We start from the raw sequence: 18,318 nt of genomic DNA, 5'->3' as shown, positions 1-18,318 counted from the left end.
AGGTTTATGCGATGTCTGCTGGTACTGCCGTGCCAATGCATCCCTTGATATTCATCTGTCTAGCATAGAAGGAGGTCAGGCAGGTGAATGGAATATGGAACCATAGGGAGGGAGCAATTTTCTTGTCAATTTTTAAGTAGACTTCTTGGTGCTGTTAAAGTTACCAGATTTTGAAAGAGAATTGGAGAGATCACATTTCTCAAAGTTTCTTCCCGTTGATTAGTTTTAAAGTTATTAAGGCAGTATATATCATTATGTTTCGAAAGTATTTTAAAAAAAATTAATTTATTTTTAAAATTAATATATTTTTGATATTTTTAAATCATTTTAATGTGTTGATATTAAAAATAATTTTTTAAAAATAAAAAAATATATATTATTTTAATATATTTTAAAATAAAAAACACTTTAAAAATCAACTGTTATCACACTTCAAAACACCATCTAAATCTATTCTGTTTTTTAGATTGATCTGAAGAATTCTTGATTTAAAGGAGAAAATTTTAAGTTAAATTGAAAAAGACATTAACTTGGCTACATTATACATTATTGTCTTTTCAGGCCATTTTCACAAGTAAATTTGTTATTTAAACTTTAATATTTCTTTATATTATTTTATTTTTAATATTTTATTAAAATTAATAGGATATTAAAATTTGTTAATATAATTGTACATTTTAATATTTGGTAAGATGAATGAATGGGGAAAATTAATGTGATTTTTATTCCGTTAAATCACTCAAATCATATCAATTTTAATAAAATTATTAAATTTAAGCAGATGAAATATAGAATGATGGGAATTCTTGTAATAATTATAAAGTTTCCCCTTCATTTGGAGTGTTAATTAGAGAAAAGAAGGTTTTATTTTTTTGAAAAAAGAGATTTTTGTAATACAATATTTTAATTGTGTCTAATTAACCTGTTTAAATTCTCATTAAAAGAAACCTAATTTCTGTCCCAAAAATCAACTTATATGAGTGAAAATACAAAATCTTACTTAGTAGGAAACTGTGAATTTTGAATTAACATCTATACATCCAATCACACATCAATTCACCTATTTCTTACCATATTGCAGGAGATATCCTTAGATTTCTCCATGATGAATTGATCTAATAATAATTTCAAGACTTGAAATATAACTTTACTTAAATTTTTAATTAAACTAGATAAGATAATAATATAATAGAATTTAATTAACTTGATTAAAATTTTAATGATATAATTAAACCAGTCTAAAAGAAATAATATTTAAGAGTTTTCTTCAAAAAAAAAAAAAGTATTTTTATTTTTTAATAAAAATAGTCGAGTCGAAAGCGTTTTGGGGTTAGTACAACTAGACAGCCAACGTTCAACTTCAATAATTCGAAGAATTCCCTCTCAAATCACAAAATTTGAATTCATACTTAAAAAACCATTCAAAGAAATAGCAACAAATTTAATGCCACACAATTAAATCACAACGTTCGAAAACCACAAACTCCCTGCAATCACGCTCTCTGTTTTTTTTCCTTTCTCTTCATGGAACAAGAAGAAACCGATTGCACCCACCAGCCCGGCTCCACCCCCAGCTCGGCTCAAGTACCTCCATCTTCGTCATTTGTGACTCTCTCCCCATTCCCTCCAATCCCATCTCCCTCCTCCCGCCGCCGCCTCTCCAGCCACTTCACGCCGACCCGAGCCATCACGTCGTCTCTGCGGCTGGCCTGGGTGTCTTTGCGAGGGCGGCTTGTGAATGCAGAGGAAGCCAGCTCGGCTAATGCCATTGGGTTGAGACTGGAGGATGGTGTGGCTTGGGAGCTGTTTAGTCCTGCTCAAAGGTTTCTGATTGTTGCTGTTATTGGTGTTGCTGTTTCTGAGTCTAAAAAGAATGGGATCATTAATCAGCTCAAGAAGTCTGTGGAGCTTAGGGTTAGTGATTTTAACTTGATTTTGTGAATGGATTTTGTTTGTTTTTAGATTTTTGGAAATGGGTTTCCTTAAAAAATTAGTCTTTTTTGGTTTTTGAGCGTGAATGGTAGGTTTGTTGCTTGATTTTGTATGAAAGGTAGGAACTTTGGAGGGTGGTTGATGTTATTTTGATGGCTTAATTTGTTTTAATTAATGGTTTGGTTCATTAATTAGCTTTATCTCTAATGATGATTTTTGAATCACCAGGAGTTGAAAGATTCTGCTTTAAGAGCAGTTTCTCATAAATTTTCAGTTTTGATGTTATTTTGATGGCTTAATTTGTTTTAATTAATGGTTTGGTTCATTAATTAGCTTTATCTCTAATGATGATTTTTGAATCACCAGGAGTTGAAAGATTCTGCTTTAAGAGCAGTTTCTCATAAATTTTCAGTTTTGATATGATTCAAGTAATAAAAATATGGTTTAATCCTAGATTTGATCAATTGATTCTTAATGTGTGATCCATTTGCAATGTTGTCTTGTGTTTTGATATTTAAGACAGCAGTTACAAAAATTAGACCCCGGATGTCATGTTGGAAATCTTTTTTTGAATTTTGAATCCACTTGTATGAATGTTCATGTCCAGTACAGTTCTTTTTAACCCCACCCTTGTCCTGTTGCTGCTTATTGGTATTACCTTTTGTTTGAACCTGATCAAGATTCAAATAAATTCAAATTCATGTAAAGAATGAATTGTTCTTGTAGCCATGAGACTTGTCTGATATAATTCTTTTTACCAAATGCTTTTCAGGATCAGGTGCTATCAAGCATGCAGCAGAAGCTTGATAATCTGTGTGATCAGTTGAGTAACATTAACAGCCAGGCAGGAACTAAGGCCAATGCATCATTCAACAACAAGAACGTAGAACCGCCATCTAATGATGTTTTTGGTTGTGATAAAATTAAATTTGTTGACTGTGGTTGTTGGCATTGTGATCAACACCAAGACCTGCTTGCTGGTTTGATGGTGAGAATGAATTTATATAGACACCAAGTTTGTGTCTTTTGGTGTTTTGAGTAATTATAATCTTAGAATCAGAGTTGGTGTCCAAATGCTCAAATATTATAGTTTGTTAATTTTGTACCAGGGAAACTCTGTTGTCAAAGTTTCTAGAGGTGATGAGGTGCTGCAGTACAAAATGCCTTTCATAAATGAGGTGGAGCATGAAGAGCGTCGCATGTCAGATTTGTCAGATTGGGCTTCAAGTGTTACATCTGCAGCAGATATGCAGGTGGTGGAAGATTCGGAAACAGAATATACTTTTTACAGATTTTTCACTGGTATTATAATTTGAAGTGATCAGATTACCACTAAAAACCGAAGTTTAGAAATAGTTCTGTTAAAAGCCCCTTAAATTTTGGTATTTCACAACTGAAATCTTGTGCAATATGATGATTATGGTTTTCCACACTGCAAAGAACAAGTATGATCAGTTCGTCACTGGAATTGGCTAATGGCAAATAATTAATTCTGATTACTTTGTATTAACTTGGGGTCTGGGGTGTGGTTTTGGAGGATGATTTATATCTTTCATGTGTTATCTCTTTGTTCTTTCCTTGGCAAATTATCTACTTACACAAATTTATCAACTTTAAGCAGTAGATGCATTTTGTTTATTGGAAACCGTATGAAGTACCAAAGTTATCAATTCTTGAAGTTGATGTTATTAAATAAATTGGCAATAGCTGATTACGATTTCTCTAATGCTTTCACCATTACACATCCATTGAGGTGGAAAGAGAGCGGATCACTCACTAATCTATCAACTATCTAGTTTGCATTTCAGTGACCTCCTGCCGTGTCTCTATAACAGATGAACGTTTTTGCAATAGACCAAGACATCTGCAATCTCAAGAGAGAGTGTGAAGAGAAGGATGCCACCATAAAGGAGCTGGCTGGTATTCTTCAATCAAATAATATGGCAGGTTCTAAGGTATTTTGACTCATACGAGCAAATTTTTTACTATGTTTCCTTCGCTTCTCTACTCACCATATTTATATCTGACTTGTTCCAACAAATCTTTTTTCCCGTTAATAATAGAGAATTGGAGAGTTGGAAGACATTATATGCAGGAAGAACACAACGATTACAAGACTTAGGAAGGACATGATGGTATTAGAACAAAAGGTAAGAAGTCAGTATTAGCAAAATTATTTAGGAAAGAGTTGGAAACAGTGAAACTTGATATGAGAAGATGTGCATGCTTTGCAACATCACCTTTCTTTCGTTCTCTTTATTATACTGTCTTGGTTATCATGTTTCTCTCTTGTTGTGAAAGTGTGAGATTCTGATGTTCTGCACAGGACAAAGTCAGAATACAAAATGTTCTTCGCACATAAGAAATCTAAGCACACAGGCTACAGTTTTGTGCGTTTAATATGGAAAAAGTTAATGGTGTATCTTCATCTTGTTTATGAATCATGAATAATCCATAGTAATATTTGTGTTTGTTGGAACTGATTTGGGTGCATATTATTAGGATTGGTATGTAATCAATATTGTGTCTAAGATAATGGTCTAATTTCCAGAACTCGTGAGGTTTTACAGGTGGTGAATCTTACAAGACTTCGGAGACCATCCTCCTCCTCATTTTCTATCTCAGACAGTTCAAAACTTCCTCTCATGGTGAATAACGTAGTTTATGACATGGATAGTGCCGCTAGTCCTTCCTCCTCTGATTCAGATTCCTCTCCTGTGAACCGACCACAAGCTCCCGCTGCTAAAATTGAGGTAACCCTTATCAGAATAGTACAATTAGTAGTGCTTTTCCAATTCAACTTCTATCCTGTGAACTTAAAAACAAACCCCTCTTGTTAAACTTCAGGAGACTCCTGTTCAGAGTACTGAGCTTGGTTTAACAAAAAACCAGAAATCAGCACCAGCAAAGGCTTCCAGTTCTCTGGTAGGATTAACCGAGTTTCACATACAGTCTAGATCAGAAAATCCTCTTAAAGAAATATCAGCAAATCAAAAGTCCATTGGACTTCCTTCTTCGAGGTCAAAGCAGTTGTCAGCTGAAGGGGACATCAGGAAGATTAGAAGGCGGACTCAAAGTGCAACTAAGAATACATCTTCCAATAAGAGATGGGTCTAGTAAGTAATGCACACCTGTCATAGGTTAATATATATAAGAATGCAGCGTCCATATTTGATTTTCACTTGCTAATGGTACTTGAGAACCTAAGCATTTTCTCTTTTCATGTTCCCTAACACCTTTAAATTTGCTTTCCAGGAAGTTGGCATGAAGTTTCACATCTCAGAATCTGAAAAATGAGGTGAAGTAAAAAACGAACCTGTTGGTGTTTGGAATGCAGGGAAAACTTTATAATAATGACTAGAAAGATTGACTTGCTCTCACTTGCAAACTTTGCTTTCTGTGACCATTCAATTCTTTCAGGAATCAACTCTGTAAATCTCCATCCAACCAAAATAGTAATTTTGCAAACTTCAGCTAGATTCTGGGAATGAGTACTAAATTTTAATCCAACAAATGTATTAAATATGCCATCATCGCATCTCGCGGTGCCCTTTGAATGAGATTTTCTCTTACTCTGGAAAAGATACATTCGTTGCTTGATGGTTGATATGATTTCTGCACATGCTTTGATTACAGCTTATCTAAAACCATATACCGTTGTGTAACGTTATTTTTCGCTGCCACTTCTTTGTAGGTTTATGGGGTAGAAGAAGTCTGTAGAGAATGGATAACTCATGTTGCTGTTGTTATATATTATGTTGTTGTTAACGTAGTAGAATTTCAAAACTAGTGAACCTAGTTTTAGGTAGATGTGCAGACCTAATATTTATGTGTTGGTGTAAAAATATCAGCTTTAGTGACTTCCTCCTGTTGATAATTTCTTCTTCTTCTTATTGACTGTGTGAGTTTTCTTCTTCTTTTCGTTCATCCTGGCAAAATATTTGAAATCTGAATTGGGCGGGCGGTTTAATGGGGCAGATGTTGAAAGATCATCATCTTCACCTACCCCAATTTTCCTTCTTTGATAACTTTCCTTGCTATGGTTATGGATGTGAATTCCCTTTGAATATCTCAACTTGTCTTTCAAATAATATGAAAGTATTGTCATGCCTTGGTTTATACTGATTGTTAATCACCACCGCGTACCTTGCATCAGCCCTGCTCATTTATCTATGATTGTTAGACTTGGTCTAAGAAATAATCCGAAAAAAGTACTTGCTATGGCAATGTACATGTGAACTTGCCTCTGAATGTCTCAACTTGTCTTCCCAACTGTTGGATGCAATTCGCAGAAGCGTGTGAAAAAAACCAAGGAGAAAAACTGACTGCCCTGCACTCCAATCCATTTGCGTTTTCCTTTTATTTTCTGGAATATGAAAATACCAAGCTGGCTGCATAGTTTAATTGAGATGGTGAGAAAAATATGAAATTATTTTCTTTCATGCTAGTCAGCTATAGGATAAAAGGTTGATAGTATTCCTGAACACGAGTCTTTTTGTAGTCTAGTCAAAACTTCTACCATGGGACCATCTGCTCTTGCATGATCGTAGCGGTGCTTTTGCTTTTTCCGCATTTTATAAAACACGGTACCGTGTTTCCATGGTCAAATTACATGGGACTTTTAGAATTTTCATTTTCGTACATTAGATGTTTGTGTTTGTGAAGTAAAAGATGAAAAGAATCCTCATGAATTATCATCCTATGTTTTATTTATTTTTATAATTACCATCCTTGTTTTGAAAATTTAAACAGTAGGTATAAAATAAACTAAGTTATAGGGTAATTTAAGTTATAAATTATTATATGCATAGTAAAGTTTATGATATAAACTATAATTTTTTAAATTATAAAAGGTAAGTGTAAAAACAATTAAACAATAAAATAGTCAGAGTTGTTGTCTTAGGAACAAAATTAGCTGTTAGGGAACAATCGTAGCTTTAAATATTTTCTTCTTCTCACCATTAATGCACTAATCTTTTTTTTTTTTTAGATAAATGATATAGAGTAACTTGTAAACACCTTAATTAATTTTATAAATTTTAAAATTAATTATCATAAAAATCTCTAATAACTTTAAAATTTATAAAACTCCGACTAATATCCTTTAAAAAACAAATTTATAACATCACGAGTTCAACTACATTTTTATTCCCTTGTCTTCTTCCCCGCCCTATAAGAGGTTGAGTTTCCTTGGCCTTCTCTTTTGAGCGTAATCAAGCGCGAATCAGATTGATCCCGCCGGTCTTCTATTTTGGGATTCTGATGTGCGATCTTTTATCCGGATTGGGAGTCCTCCTCCTTCTAGCTCTTAGAGTCTGCAGATAGAAAGGTACTCTTTTGGAAAGTGCGTCACCTATCGTTCTATTCACGCCCTGCGTTCGGCTCCAAGGAATCCATATCCATTCCCATCTGCAGCATCCCAGGTGGCCTTCGGTCTTCTTTCCTCTTGGAGGACTTGTTTCACGGGGGGGTTTCCTCTTCTTGCTATAGTCTTGTTGCCAAGCGTCCTTTTCTCGAGTTGGGAGGGAGCCCATTCCTGGCGGTCTTTGGAGTAAGGTCCTCCCTCACTCCTCACTTGGGCAAGGGTCACAGGACAAAGGTTTTTATTGTCTTTTCCATGTTATTACTTGCTTTTTCCTATTGCCGACTTGCCGTTCTTAAATCCACCTGGCAGATCACAAATTAAAAGATGGTAAAAAAAGATGTCAGGGAGCGATCATTAAATTATAAATATCTTAAAGTAATTTTCTATTCCCTTCCCTCCTCTACTGGTGTGAATATCTTTTTAATAATTATCTTTTTTAAAAACATAAGAAAAATTATCTTATGTAAAAAACAATAATTATCTGATCATTAAATTAAGATATAAACAATAATTTTTAAAAAATACGGATGATAAATATAAAAAATAATTAAACTATATGATGAAAATTGTAAAGCATGTGAAAGATGATTCAAGGCATTGGTGCATGCGTACAACGACAACGATCCCTAAAGTTTAACACCATTTGAAATTAGTCCCTGAACTAATTTTTCTTGATTTACACTTCTAATTTCGGAAGGTAATGTCAAAGCCCAATGGGTTCTAGCTTTTCCATTGGTCAAATTATTTTTGGATCAGATCCACTTGTTTAATGGTCAAAGCTTTGTTTGTTGAATAGTAAAATCCAACTAGTTCAATAAATATAGATACGTACGTGAATAAATCTTTGGTGAAATTATTTTTGGCACATAAAATACGCGCGTGGCACACTAGCAGATGGTAAAATTACAAGCCAAATATTTTTCACTCGTCGGTGATTGGGCCGTACGCTTACTCTCTGAAATAGCACGTAGTTTCTAAAATAGCGCGTGGGGGTGTTTTCCTTGCTGTACAAAAAATATTTAAATTTGATTTTTTTTATTTTTAATATCTAACCTATTAAAATTATTAAATTTAATATTTTTTCAAGATAAATATATTTCTGAAATGATAGTTTTAAAAATAATATCAATAAATATTTAATTTTAGTAAAATTAAATAAAAATTTACTGGGTTCTAACCAAGAAATAAAATCGATGAACCAAAAAATTTTCATTAAATTTTAGTAAAGAAAGTTTCAGTTTGCAAATCATGTGGTTTTTTTTCTTTTTTCATAAGTGCCTAGGGTTTTATTTTCTATTTTAAGATCAGATAAGTTTTTTTTTATTTAACGATAAAATGTATGTTTAGATCCGTGTATATGTAAATCAAAATTAAGTTTTTTTAAATAATTTTAAAACTATACATCCCACATAAACTTGATACGTTTAGGAAAACTTAATAAATTTATCTGAATAATCACTGATCTTGAAATTTGAACTAAAAAATCATAGAAAAAGAGCATGTATCTTCAAGATCTTGACCATAAAAAAATAAATTAAATCCACCTTTTATTTATAACCATCAAAAAGAAAAATCTAAGTTTTCCATTTAAAAAAATTCAGTACTGAACTATGGATAAAAAATAAAATTGCTATGTGATTAATTCATCTGAGATATGGTAATGTATATTTTTTTCGTAGCAGCAACTTCCCATTCCCCTGGTTGACTGGTTGCTTTTTTCATTTTCTGAAGAAAAAAAAATAATAATCATGATCATGTTTGTTTTCCGGAATTTATTTTCCAGGAAACCACTTTCTAAACTTTCATATGTTTGTTTGTCATTAGGAAAGTTGGTCAGCGGAAAACACTTTTCAGTCAAAGAAAAATTTGGTTTGGTTTCCAGGAAAATGTTTTCCTTTTTAGCTGTGTTTGTTTTCCGGAAAGTGGTTTTCGGGAAACCACTTTCCAAACTTTTCTGTGTTTGTTTGCCATTACAAAAGTTGATCAACGGAAAACACTTTCCAGTCAAAGAAAAATTTGGCTTGGTTTTCAGGAAAGTGTTTTCCTGGAAAATTTGGACGGAAAACACTTTCCGGAAGTTGTGAAAAATTTAGAAATGTCATTATTTGCTGATTATATCAAATTTGATCCTCAAACTTTTGATTGCTATATATAATTTGTTTTGAATATTTATTTTTCAATTTCATCTTTTAAAATTTAATTTTTATATTAATTTTGATCCTTATTTTTATAATTGTTATTTGCTCTTTTCTTATTATTTTTTTATTGAAATTTTTTATCTATTAAATTTGGTCCTTATTTTTTTTATTGTTACTTATTTTATTTGAAATAATTTATGAAATGTTAATTATTATTATTTTAATTTATTCACCTTTTATTTTTTTAATTTTTTAAATTTGATCTCTATTATTTTGATTATTATTTATTTTATTTGAGATAATTTATGAAATTATATTTTTTTTTCAATTTCATTCTCATTCAACTTTTTAATTTGTAAGATTTGTTCCTCATTATTTTAATAAACTTGAGAAAAATAAAACATTAAAAGTTATTTTCCAGCTCATTTTCTATGATATAACCAAACACTGGAAAGTGTTTTCCAACTTATTTTTTATTACACTACCAAACATTGAAAAATACTTTTTTGAAATTTATTTTCCTCAAAATTCACTTTTCAAAAAAAAAATACTTTCCAGCAAATAAATGGACCATCGTTAACGGCTTGCACAAATGTTATATTCTAATTAGAATATTAAAAGACTTGACCACTGACCAATGACCCACGCGCCATATTATTATTGACAAACAACACTATCTTACCTAGGGGTAAACACTTCTCTAATCAGAATTTAATTTCTTAACCATGATGTTTAAATTCTTAATTAACTGGTCCAAAAGTTAATTTAATTGCTCGTCTTCCCATTTCTTTTCTTAGAAAATTAATATTTCTTATAAATTTTTCTTCTTCTTTTTTCGAAATAAAGTAATTATAATTTTTTTAATTTATATTAAAAGAAAAACAAAAAACAACATCATTTTAAAATCCATCATAACTCCAGAACGGTATAATAATTAGATCAATTTACATATTAACATTCACATCAATTAATATACCAAGTAATGATAATAAATAATTTTAACTATGAATGTGTCACATGGACGCAGTTGTTAATGATTTGTCAACATTTTTTGACATAAAAACACTAACATATCCTACATAGATATTATAACATCGTATCAATATGATGATTAGTACATATTGGCTAATGCTTCACAGCAAGTTACTAATAATTTTTTTTAATATAAAAAAATATTAAGAGTATAGAAAATATTTTAAGTGTCTTGGATCTAGCGGTCAAATCAAACCCAATAGCCTTAATCTGACGGGATATGAGACCCAAAAAACTTGGGTTTTGTAGCATTCCAGACCCAAAAACCCTGGAATTAATGACTCTTGAGTCTGACAGCCATATCAGACCCATGAGCCTTGGGTTAGGTAGTCATGCCTTGACCCAACACGTGCCTGCAGTTTTTATAATAAAAAAATAAAAAAAACAACGCCCCCATGATTCTCTGAACACCTATAATATAAATACTACATGTCTATATTGTAGTCCATGATATAAATACTTTATGTACATAGTATTAGTATAGTGATTTTTCCATATATTTTAAAGTACAGTATAATATATAAAATGTTGAATATACATCCTAGTGGCACTATATTAAGCAAATAATCATAAATCATTGCCATCAACTCTTTGAAAAGTAGTTCTTTGCCCTTATATATTATATTATTAAGTAAAAAAATAAAAAGACTGATTAAACTGAAAAAAAAAAAACTGAAAAAACCGAACTGAACCCAAACCGGGAAAAAAAACCGAGCCAAACCGGAAAAAAACCGAGCCAAGCCAAAAAAAACCGAGCCAAACCGAAAAAAACTGATCCAAGCCGGTTCGAACCGGTTTTTGTCCTAAAAAACCGAACCGAAACCGGTCGGTTTGAACCAGTTTCGGTTCGGTTTTGGTTTTTTTTTAAAAAAATTCGGTTTAATTATTATTTTTTTATAAAAATCGAACTGAACCGAAAATAATCACCCAACTTAATATAAATCGTTATAAAAAAAACAAAAAAGTCAAAATTTTAACTTATAGTACATTTTTATAAAAATATTTTTTATTTCCTTACATCGTGATATTAACATCGTAAAAAATACCTTAAAAACACTACTGTAATGTTTTTTAAGGTAAAAAACATTATAAAATATGATTGAATCGCATAAAATCGAAACACACTAACAAACAAAACTTTAACACACGTCCACCACGTATCATTTTCTTACATCTCCAAACACACAAATTAACAAAACAGCCCTCCAAATATCTAATCTTATTATATAACTCCAGTTGTATATAATTAACTCCTAAACCCCTCCACCTCCTCTCTCATAATCATTTCTAACAACAATTTAAACAACTCCTCCTCCCTCTCCTCCCTCTCCAATCTCTCTTCTAGAATGCAGAACTAGAATCCGTAACCTATCTATAGTTCCTCTCCCTGTTCGGTTTCAAGATCAACTCTTCTTGATCAACCCAACAATGATCACCTTACAAACAAACTCCAAGCTAACCTCCTTCAACAGAAAATCATAACCCGACCGGAGAAATGACCATGGACAGAAACTCACGACCAGAAAAACCAGGAAGAGACTCAAATTCAGTTATCGTTCTCTCAGTGGAATGTCTAAAAGGGAGTTCAACAGCTGACGAATGGACAGGAGACATGCTTCAAACAGGAGATATAGTTGAAGAAATTCTGATCGGATCCGGGTCATCATTATCCGGATCCAGGTCTATAAGATATAAAGCTCCGTTCAAGAACGGAAAAAGTGGGGTTCAAAAGATACTTCATAAATCGTTCAAAAACAAAGAGACTTCCATTGTTGTTCGAGTTAGACGTGGTAGAGATGAGTTTGCTGAGTTGCATGCCTGTGTTGTGCCCGAGTCGGGTTACAAAAATAAATATGTTTTGAGGTCTATTGAGGATCCGAATTACGCTGTCGGGTTCACGGATCGGTCTGAAGCTGAATGCTTTGAGCTACAAGGTGAGTTAGATGATGAGCTTTGCTTGAAAGTTTTGATGTTTCTGAGTATGGTGCTTTGCATTTACTCTGACTTTTTGATGAGTAGTATGTTCCTTTTATCTTAAGATAAGCATGGTGGGGTTTTTTTTTTTTTTTTTTTATCTTTAACTGTGTTGGTATAAGGTATAGTTTTAATTTAAACTGGGTCCTTGAAACAATAAGTTTACTTGTGATCTGAATCTGGCTAGGTTTTAAAACTTAAATGGTAGTTAATTTTCTATGATTTATCTTGATGGGTTACCTTAATCAAAACCCGAGTTAATTATTTTTTTAAAAAATAACATTGTTTTTAATTTTTTTAAAAAAAACAATATCGATTAAATTCATCGAATTAACCCATTTAGTTTGCCTTAAATATCTAAGTCGGGTTTTATAACCCTAATATAAAGCCTTTTTGTCTTAAGTTTAATTAAAAAGAAGATTGTACTATTGTTCTTCAAATTTCAGAGGCAAGCTTAAAAGGGTTTAAAAAATAAAAAATTATCAAAACAACAATATATGAATATTAAAAGTTAGTTGAATATCTTTTAAATATACTGTGTTAATGATTGAAACACAATTAACAAGTAGAAACTGCTATTAATTTTCACTTCTTTTTATTTGTCTTCCTTTCTCAACCACTTGCTTTAAAAACATATATTATATCAAATGTGTGATGCATGTATCAAGGTTGGCAGAATCTAGGCGGTATTGGCAATGGGTTACAAAATTCTCTCTTGCATTTGTTCTTCGGATATGTTTGGATTATAATAGTGATTGTGAATATTTTTTTTGTTTAAAAACATATTAAAATAATATTTTTTTATTTTTTTAAAATTATTTTTAAAATCACACGTCAGAACAATATATCTGAATTATTTGTTTTCTGGATAATCACAACAAAAAGTCAGTGGATTTCTTGTATCCAGTTTATCTTCTTGCCCCGCTTGTCAGGTTCATGAATTCGTCCTTTTTCCTATCAGAGTCATTTTCAAGAAAGTGCCTCTCGTATGAATGTAGCTAGGCCGTCAGCATCGGTTAAAACAATTTTTGTCTTGTTAGAAGAATTCCAATGTTTTAAAGGGAAGGAATCGAATTGGAATAAAAATAAAAGTCCGTAATTAGTTTGGATCAATTTTAACTTTGTTTAATTATATATATTCTTAGTTTTTTTTTGTTTGATTTCTCAAATTGTTTTTTTTTTATTTCTAAAATCTAAAACTAAATTAATTTTTTTAAGATTGTTTACTTGAGATTATCTCAAAAAATCATTTTTTTTCCAGTTTTTCATATTGATTTTTATGAATATTCTTGATAATTCAGTTATTTTATCCTTTTAATCCACTGCTGTTTCTAATTTGGGGCAGCGAGCATGGCACTGTGACATTCTTTTGGCTTAAAATGGTGTTGGCTTTTATTAATTAATTACAATTCATGTTAGGCCACCTATTTTCTTTCACATCATATTTGATTGATGTCTCTGTTTCAACTCTTCAAAATTGAGGTTTTGTTTTTTACACACGGGCTAGTGGCCGTGGTTTTGGACTTTACAGATTTCAGATACTACAAGAAACATGGGTTGCCCACAAGAATTTCTCCACTACAAGAGTGCATGTTCAAGTCTCAAAATCAGTCACCACAAGAGTCATATTCTGTTGAAAATTTCATCGGTGTTTTTAAATTCCAATGGAATAGAAAACCCCACGAGATATTTTTCAATGACGGTTTTTCAGCGGAGATTTTGTCTGTATTTTTCAAAGCCAACAGAATTTTCACTGTCGTAGACGACGTTTTTCAATTTTCTGGTATTGCCTTATTGTTGAAACTTGTTAGTGGTTGCAGTTTCCTGCAGCTTTTGTTGAGCACTTAATCCAGCTTCACAAGTGTCAACAAATTAATGCGATGGAATGCTTAAAACATTAGTATACATCTCAAATACCCTTAATAGCAAGTAGCTGATATACAGGTCTAGGCAATATATGGAATCTCCAGTCCTCTGTACTTGCTGATTTGGTGAACTAGAATGTAATTTGCAACCTGTCTTTTATGTTCTGCTATCGTTTCTATCAATGTGAGACGATTAGTTGCATTTTGTAGCTTCAAGAAGCTCCAGAATTGTTAGTGCATTACAGAGGGCTAAGCTTCAAGATGGGTATGTGGCTTATCCGTGGGAAAAGAAGATGCAGGAGTACTTGTTAATTCCCACCTCTAGCAGCTTTCTTTCTTTACTCCTCCTTCCAAAAGCTTCAGACCGAGTTGCTTCTCGATACAATGACTTGGAGGACACTCTTGCCAGGGCAAATGCGTGGCTGTATGCATCTCAGGCTTCTGGAGTTCCAATTGTTTTCATGAATATTCAGACCGAATCCTTGCTTACCAAGGTAACCACCCTAGCCTCAACAAAGTTGGGTTATTAGTTAAGACAGAAAGCATGAGTACTTTTTTATAATTCTGGCAATCTCCAACTGGCTTGCAACGATGAAAAGTATGTTTCTTTTATGTTTTTGGACAGATATCAGGAGAGACTGCTTCCTCGACTGTGAATGCTGGTTCATTTTCCGATTTGTCTAGGCTTGCACATGTAAGCTTGTATGGTTTTGAGGATTACCATGGGGTTGATCTCGGTGTAGTCAGAGCAGTTCGTCTTTGGTATGCACCTTTATGTGGAGAATTTGCAATTGAGGTCAAAATAAAAGAAGATGATACTAAGCTTGGATTTGCCATCAGCCGCACAGAAGAGGTATTCTATATAACTCTCCAGGTCACAAGTCACAACTGTAATCTTTTTCGTAACTTGTTATTTTGAAGCATAGCCGTCAGACCCGGTTTAGGGCCTGAGTCACTGGTTGTTGGGTCAACCTCCAAGTCATTGGGTTAACTCGAATCAATTCCTCAAATGGTTCGTAACCAGGTCAATGTCTAAAATGGTTCGTAAAAACTGGCTCTGAACAGGTTTGGGTTTGCGAGTCAACTGTCAAGACTCAACCAATGTTTCGAAGATGCTAATTTGCTCAGCTTTCGTTTCGTGTCGACAGGGCTTTATCTACGTCTCATCAGTTATGGACGATGATGACAATGTACCATCGACAAGGTCAGGGCTTAGCAATCTATACAAAGAAGCAACAAGCTCATCGAGACTGCTGGTTGTTTCAAGATTATCAAACCAGAAGGTCCTTCCTTGGATGGTTTCGTCGACAGGAGCAGTCAAATGTTTTGACACGGTATCACTAAGCCAGAAACTTTCCTTACATCGCCATGCCAAGGTGCCTATTCTCATTCATGTTCTCTTGTGGGACGGAACATTGCCTTCACCGCCAAGTGCAGGCAGTACTGGTAGGTTTAGGTCCGTGTCCCCTCCTGTTATGGCATTGCCACCTGAAATTCAATTGGCACGCCAGCCTAGTCAGAATCAAATACAGCCCCTGCCAGCAGCTGATATTCCGAATGATGCAGTCGTGGGGAGCGAGGCAGATATTAGGCTTGATCGAGACACTGCCGGAGAAACATCTTTCCGGTTCGATTATTTTTCACTTCCAAACAACTGGGTATAATTTTTTATTCTTCACTGTAACTTCCTTGGTGATTGCTGTGTGTATATAAAGAAAATCTACAGGTCAAGAGCTTCCTTCGATTGATTTCCATTCACATATATAGGTTTTACTTCAGAAATTTGTCCTAGAACTACATGTACAGTTGAGTGGGAGGTTACTTGGACAACAAAATGTAGGTTTTTTGTAATACGTGTAACAAACGTTTTGACATTGATTCTGAAAGTTTTTATTGTCAAAGGAGGAGATTTATTGTTTTTATTTTCTCATAGTTGTGGGTTTGCATCATTAAGTTATTAGATTAGCTCATAGTATTTTAAATTATCAGTTTTGATTGGATTTTATCATGTTATTAAAAATTTAGTTTTATTAACTAAATCTTATAAGATTAATATTTTTTAAAATCAATATAAATCTCGGTTTAAGTCAAATTCTAAATTCTAAATTTCTCATGGATGAATTTCAACAATTATGTGTGTTTTTTATGAAATTAATCAAAAGTATCAAATCACTACTTACTAGTCTAGGAAGTATGAACAATATTGACTCTTTTGTTTTTTCAATTCATTTCTTTGTTTCAAAATCTGGGATAAATGAATTGGATCATGGGAAACAAAATATATGTAATTTGAGAACTCAATTGAGTCCTTAAAGTTTTTTTTTCTCCAATGAAATTCCCAAGTTTTCAGAATTTTAAGTTAAGGTTTCAAAAAATTTCCACAAAACTTCTGTGAAAAAGTCAAGTAGTATGATCCTTCCTTCCCTTTTTTTTCTGCATAAATGTCTTATCAGAATTTTAAAGCTTTTCTATTGGGTACTCAACAGAGCACGCGGATAGTGATCCTCGTCAGACTTCTCCAAACATTACCCACCGTCGACTCCTTTAAAATCCACCGTCCAAACCCTCTCCCCAAAGAGGGAAGGAGCTCAAAGTTTCAAAAGAGCCCGCCTACTAGAATCAATCCTATTGGTCACTTTACAGCGCACCCGGATCTCCATTTCCACCGTTCATAACATTACAGATCAACGATGTAGAATACATTTCATTCTCCGCTTCTCCCTCTCATTTTCGCCTATAAAAATCGTCAGAGCCTCCATTCACTACCCACCAAAACAATCAAAACCCTAGTTTCCCCCTCTTTTTCTCGAGAAACAAACAGGTTCCCGAACACCCAATGGCCCGCACAAAGCAGACAGCAAGAAAATCGACCGGAGGGAAGGCCCCAAGGAAGCAACTAGCGACCAAGGCTGCCAGGAAGTCAGCTCCAGCCACCGGAGGAGTGAAGAAGCCCCACCGATTCAGGCCGGGAACGGTGGCCTTGAGAGAAATAAGGAAGTACCAGAAGAGCACAGAGCTGTTGATAAGAAAGCTACCATTTCAGAGGCTGGTGAGAGAAATAGCCCAAGATTTCAAGACAGACTTGAGGTTCCAAAGCAGCGCAGTAGCAGCACTTCAAGAGGCAGCAGAGGCATACCTTGTTGGGTTGTTTGAGGACACCAACTTGTGTGCTATTCATGCTAAGAGGGTCACTATCATGCCTAAGGATATTCAACTGGCCCGTAGAATTAGAGGGGAGAGAGCTTAATCAGCTTAGCTACTGATATTAGGTTTCAGAGTGCCATGTCTGTCTCTGTTTGGATTTCATGTTATGGTAGATTTGGGGTTCTTGTTGTAAATCTTTTCTGGATTGAAATGAGAGATTGAGATGTTTATTTTGAATCCCATGTGTTCGATGATTTGTCTTAGATTCAGGCAACGTTAGTATTTAGGAACTCGTGAGACTTGCAAGGGCAACAATAGTTTGAAGCAAGAGATATGGCAGCACAAGTGTAATTTGAAGACCTTTTAGAGTCTTAATTGAAAGAGATTTATCATTTTATTATTTATTTTCAGCATGCAAGTAAAGTCATTTTGTGAATGAACCAAAATAAAGGGATGGAATTTTATCTTTCCTTAAAATTTTAAGCTCGAGAGAAAAATGGAAGCGTTGAAAGACTGCAGGGATGAAATTATAAGATTTGGGAGTGTATAGAGGCTAAAATATAGTTTACCCCAAACAACATAATACCCTTTCCTTTAATGCTTATCCACCCGAAGCACCCTACCTGGGGTTTAATTTGGTCTGAGACTCGGGTTTGTGTTTGTTATGTTAATTTGAGATTTAAACCCGAGTTTTAATTTTTAAATTTACAAAAAAAAAAATATATATTATTTTAAATAAAAAACTTCATTGCAATTCAACCAATCGAATCCCACCTAGGTCGTCGATTGATCAAGTTAGCATTCAAAATAGTTTGAAAAAAAAACTGGCTCGAGCTCGGTTCTGGATCAGCGGTTAACTGGGCGGACC

At 33.5% G+C, this 18,318-nt stretch overlaps 3 protein-coding genes across 4 annotated transcripts; all 3 read left to right on the top strand.

The window, feature by feature from the left end:
• The first annotated feature begins 1,370 nt into the window (after positions 1–1,370).
• On the top strand, positions 1,371–5,849 carry LOC7496041 (uncharacterized). Of its 2 annotated transcripts, XM_002297753.4 has the most exons (9): positions 1,372–1,914; positions 2,705–2,920; positions 3,042–3,185; positions 3,768–3,887; positions 3,996–4,082; positions 4,503–4,685; positions 4,780–5,048; positions 5,188–5,230; positions 5,627–5,849. In XM_002297753.4, coding segments are annotated over exons 1-8 (1,410 nt in total). In that variant the 5' UTR covers positions 1,372–1,524; the 3' UTR covers positions 5,189–5,230; positions 5,627–5,849. The 2 variants fall into 2 exon arrangements, with proteins under 2 accessions (XP_024465004.1, XP_002297789.3); XM_024609236.2 differs by lacking the exon at positions 5,188–5,230 and having other exon boundaries at positions 1,371–1,914.
• A 5,868-nt stretch (positions 5,850–11,717) lies between these two features.
• On the top strand, positions 11,718–16,207 carry LOC7496042 (uncharacterized). Its single transcript, XM_024591915.2, has 4 exons — positions 11,718–12,401; positions 14,517–14,800; positions 14,932–15,159; positions 15,455–16,207. Exons 1-4 carry the CDS (start codon positions 11,963–11,965, stop codon positions 15,968–15,970), a joined length of 1,467 nt encoding a protein of 488 aa, XP_024447683.2. The 5' UTR covers positions 11,718–11,962; the 3' UTR covers positions 15,971–16,207.
• Positions 16,208–16,915: 708 nt separating this feature from the next.
• LOC7496045 (histone H3.2) lies at positions 16,916–17,854 on the top strand. Its single transcript, XM_002299206.4, has one exon. It carries the CDS (start codon positions 17,143–17,145, stop codon positions 17,551–17,553), a length of 411 nt encoding a protein of 136 aa, XP_002299242.1. The 5' UTR covers positions 16,916–17,142; the 3' UTR covers positions 17,554–17,854.
• Positions 17,855–18,318: the final 464 nt, after the last annotated feature.

The sequence above is a fragment of the Populus trichocarpa genome, chromosome 1 (genome assembly GCF_000002775.5).
Source record: "Populus trichocarpa isolate Nisqually-1 chromosome 1, P.trichocarpa_v4.1, whole genome shotgun sequence".
NCBI lineage: Eukaryota > Viridiplantae > Streptophyta > Magnoliopsida > Malpighiales > Salicaceae > Populus > Populus trichocarpa.
The sequence above is the reverse complement of the archived record's forward strand: the minus strand, read 5'-3'. Positions and strand labels throughout refer to the sequence as shown.

Bases quoted from the DNA above. Each gene is read 5' to 3' on its own strand.
- LOC7496041 (XM_024609236.2), top strand. From the start codon at position 1,525: ATGGAACAAGAAGAAACCGATTGCACCCACCAGCCCGGCTCCACCCCC. The intron at 2,921-3,041 runs GTGAGAATGAAT...ATTTTGTACCAG, and splicing joins ACCTGCTTGCTGGTTTGATG to GGAAACTCTGTTGTCAAAGT. The intron at 3,888-3,995 runs GTATTTTGACTC...CGTTAATAATAG, and splicing joins ATAATATGGCAGGTTCTAAG to AGAATTGGAGAGTTGGAAGA.
- LOC7496042 (XM_024591915.2), top strand. From the start codon at position 11,963: ATGACCATGGACAGAAACTCACGACCAGAAAAACCAGGAAGAGACTCA. The intron at 12,402-14,516 runs GTGAGTTAGATG...TGCATTTTGTAG, and splicing joins TGAATGCTTTGAGCTACAAG to CTTCAAGAAGCTCCAGAATT. The intron at 14,801-14,931 runs GTAACCACCCTA...GTTTTTGGACAG, and splicing joins CCGAATCCTTGCTTACCAAG to ATATCAGGAGAGACTGCTTC.
- LOC7496045 (XM_002299206.4), top strand. From the start codon at position 17,143: ATGGCCCGCACAAAGCAGACAGCAAGAAAATCGACCGGAGGGAAGGCC.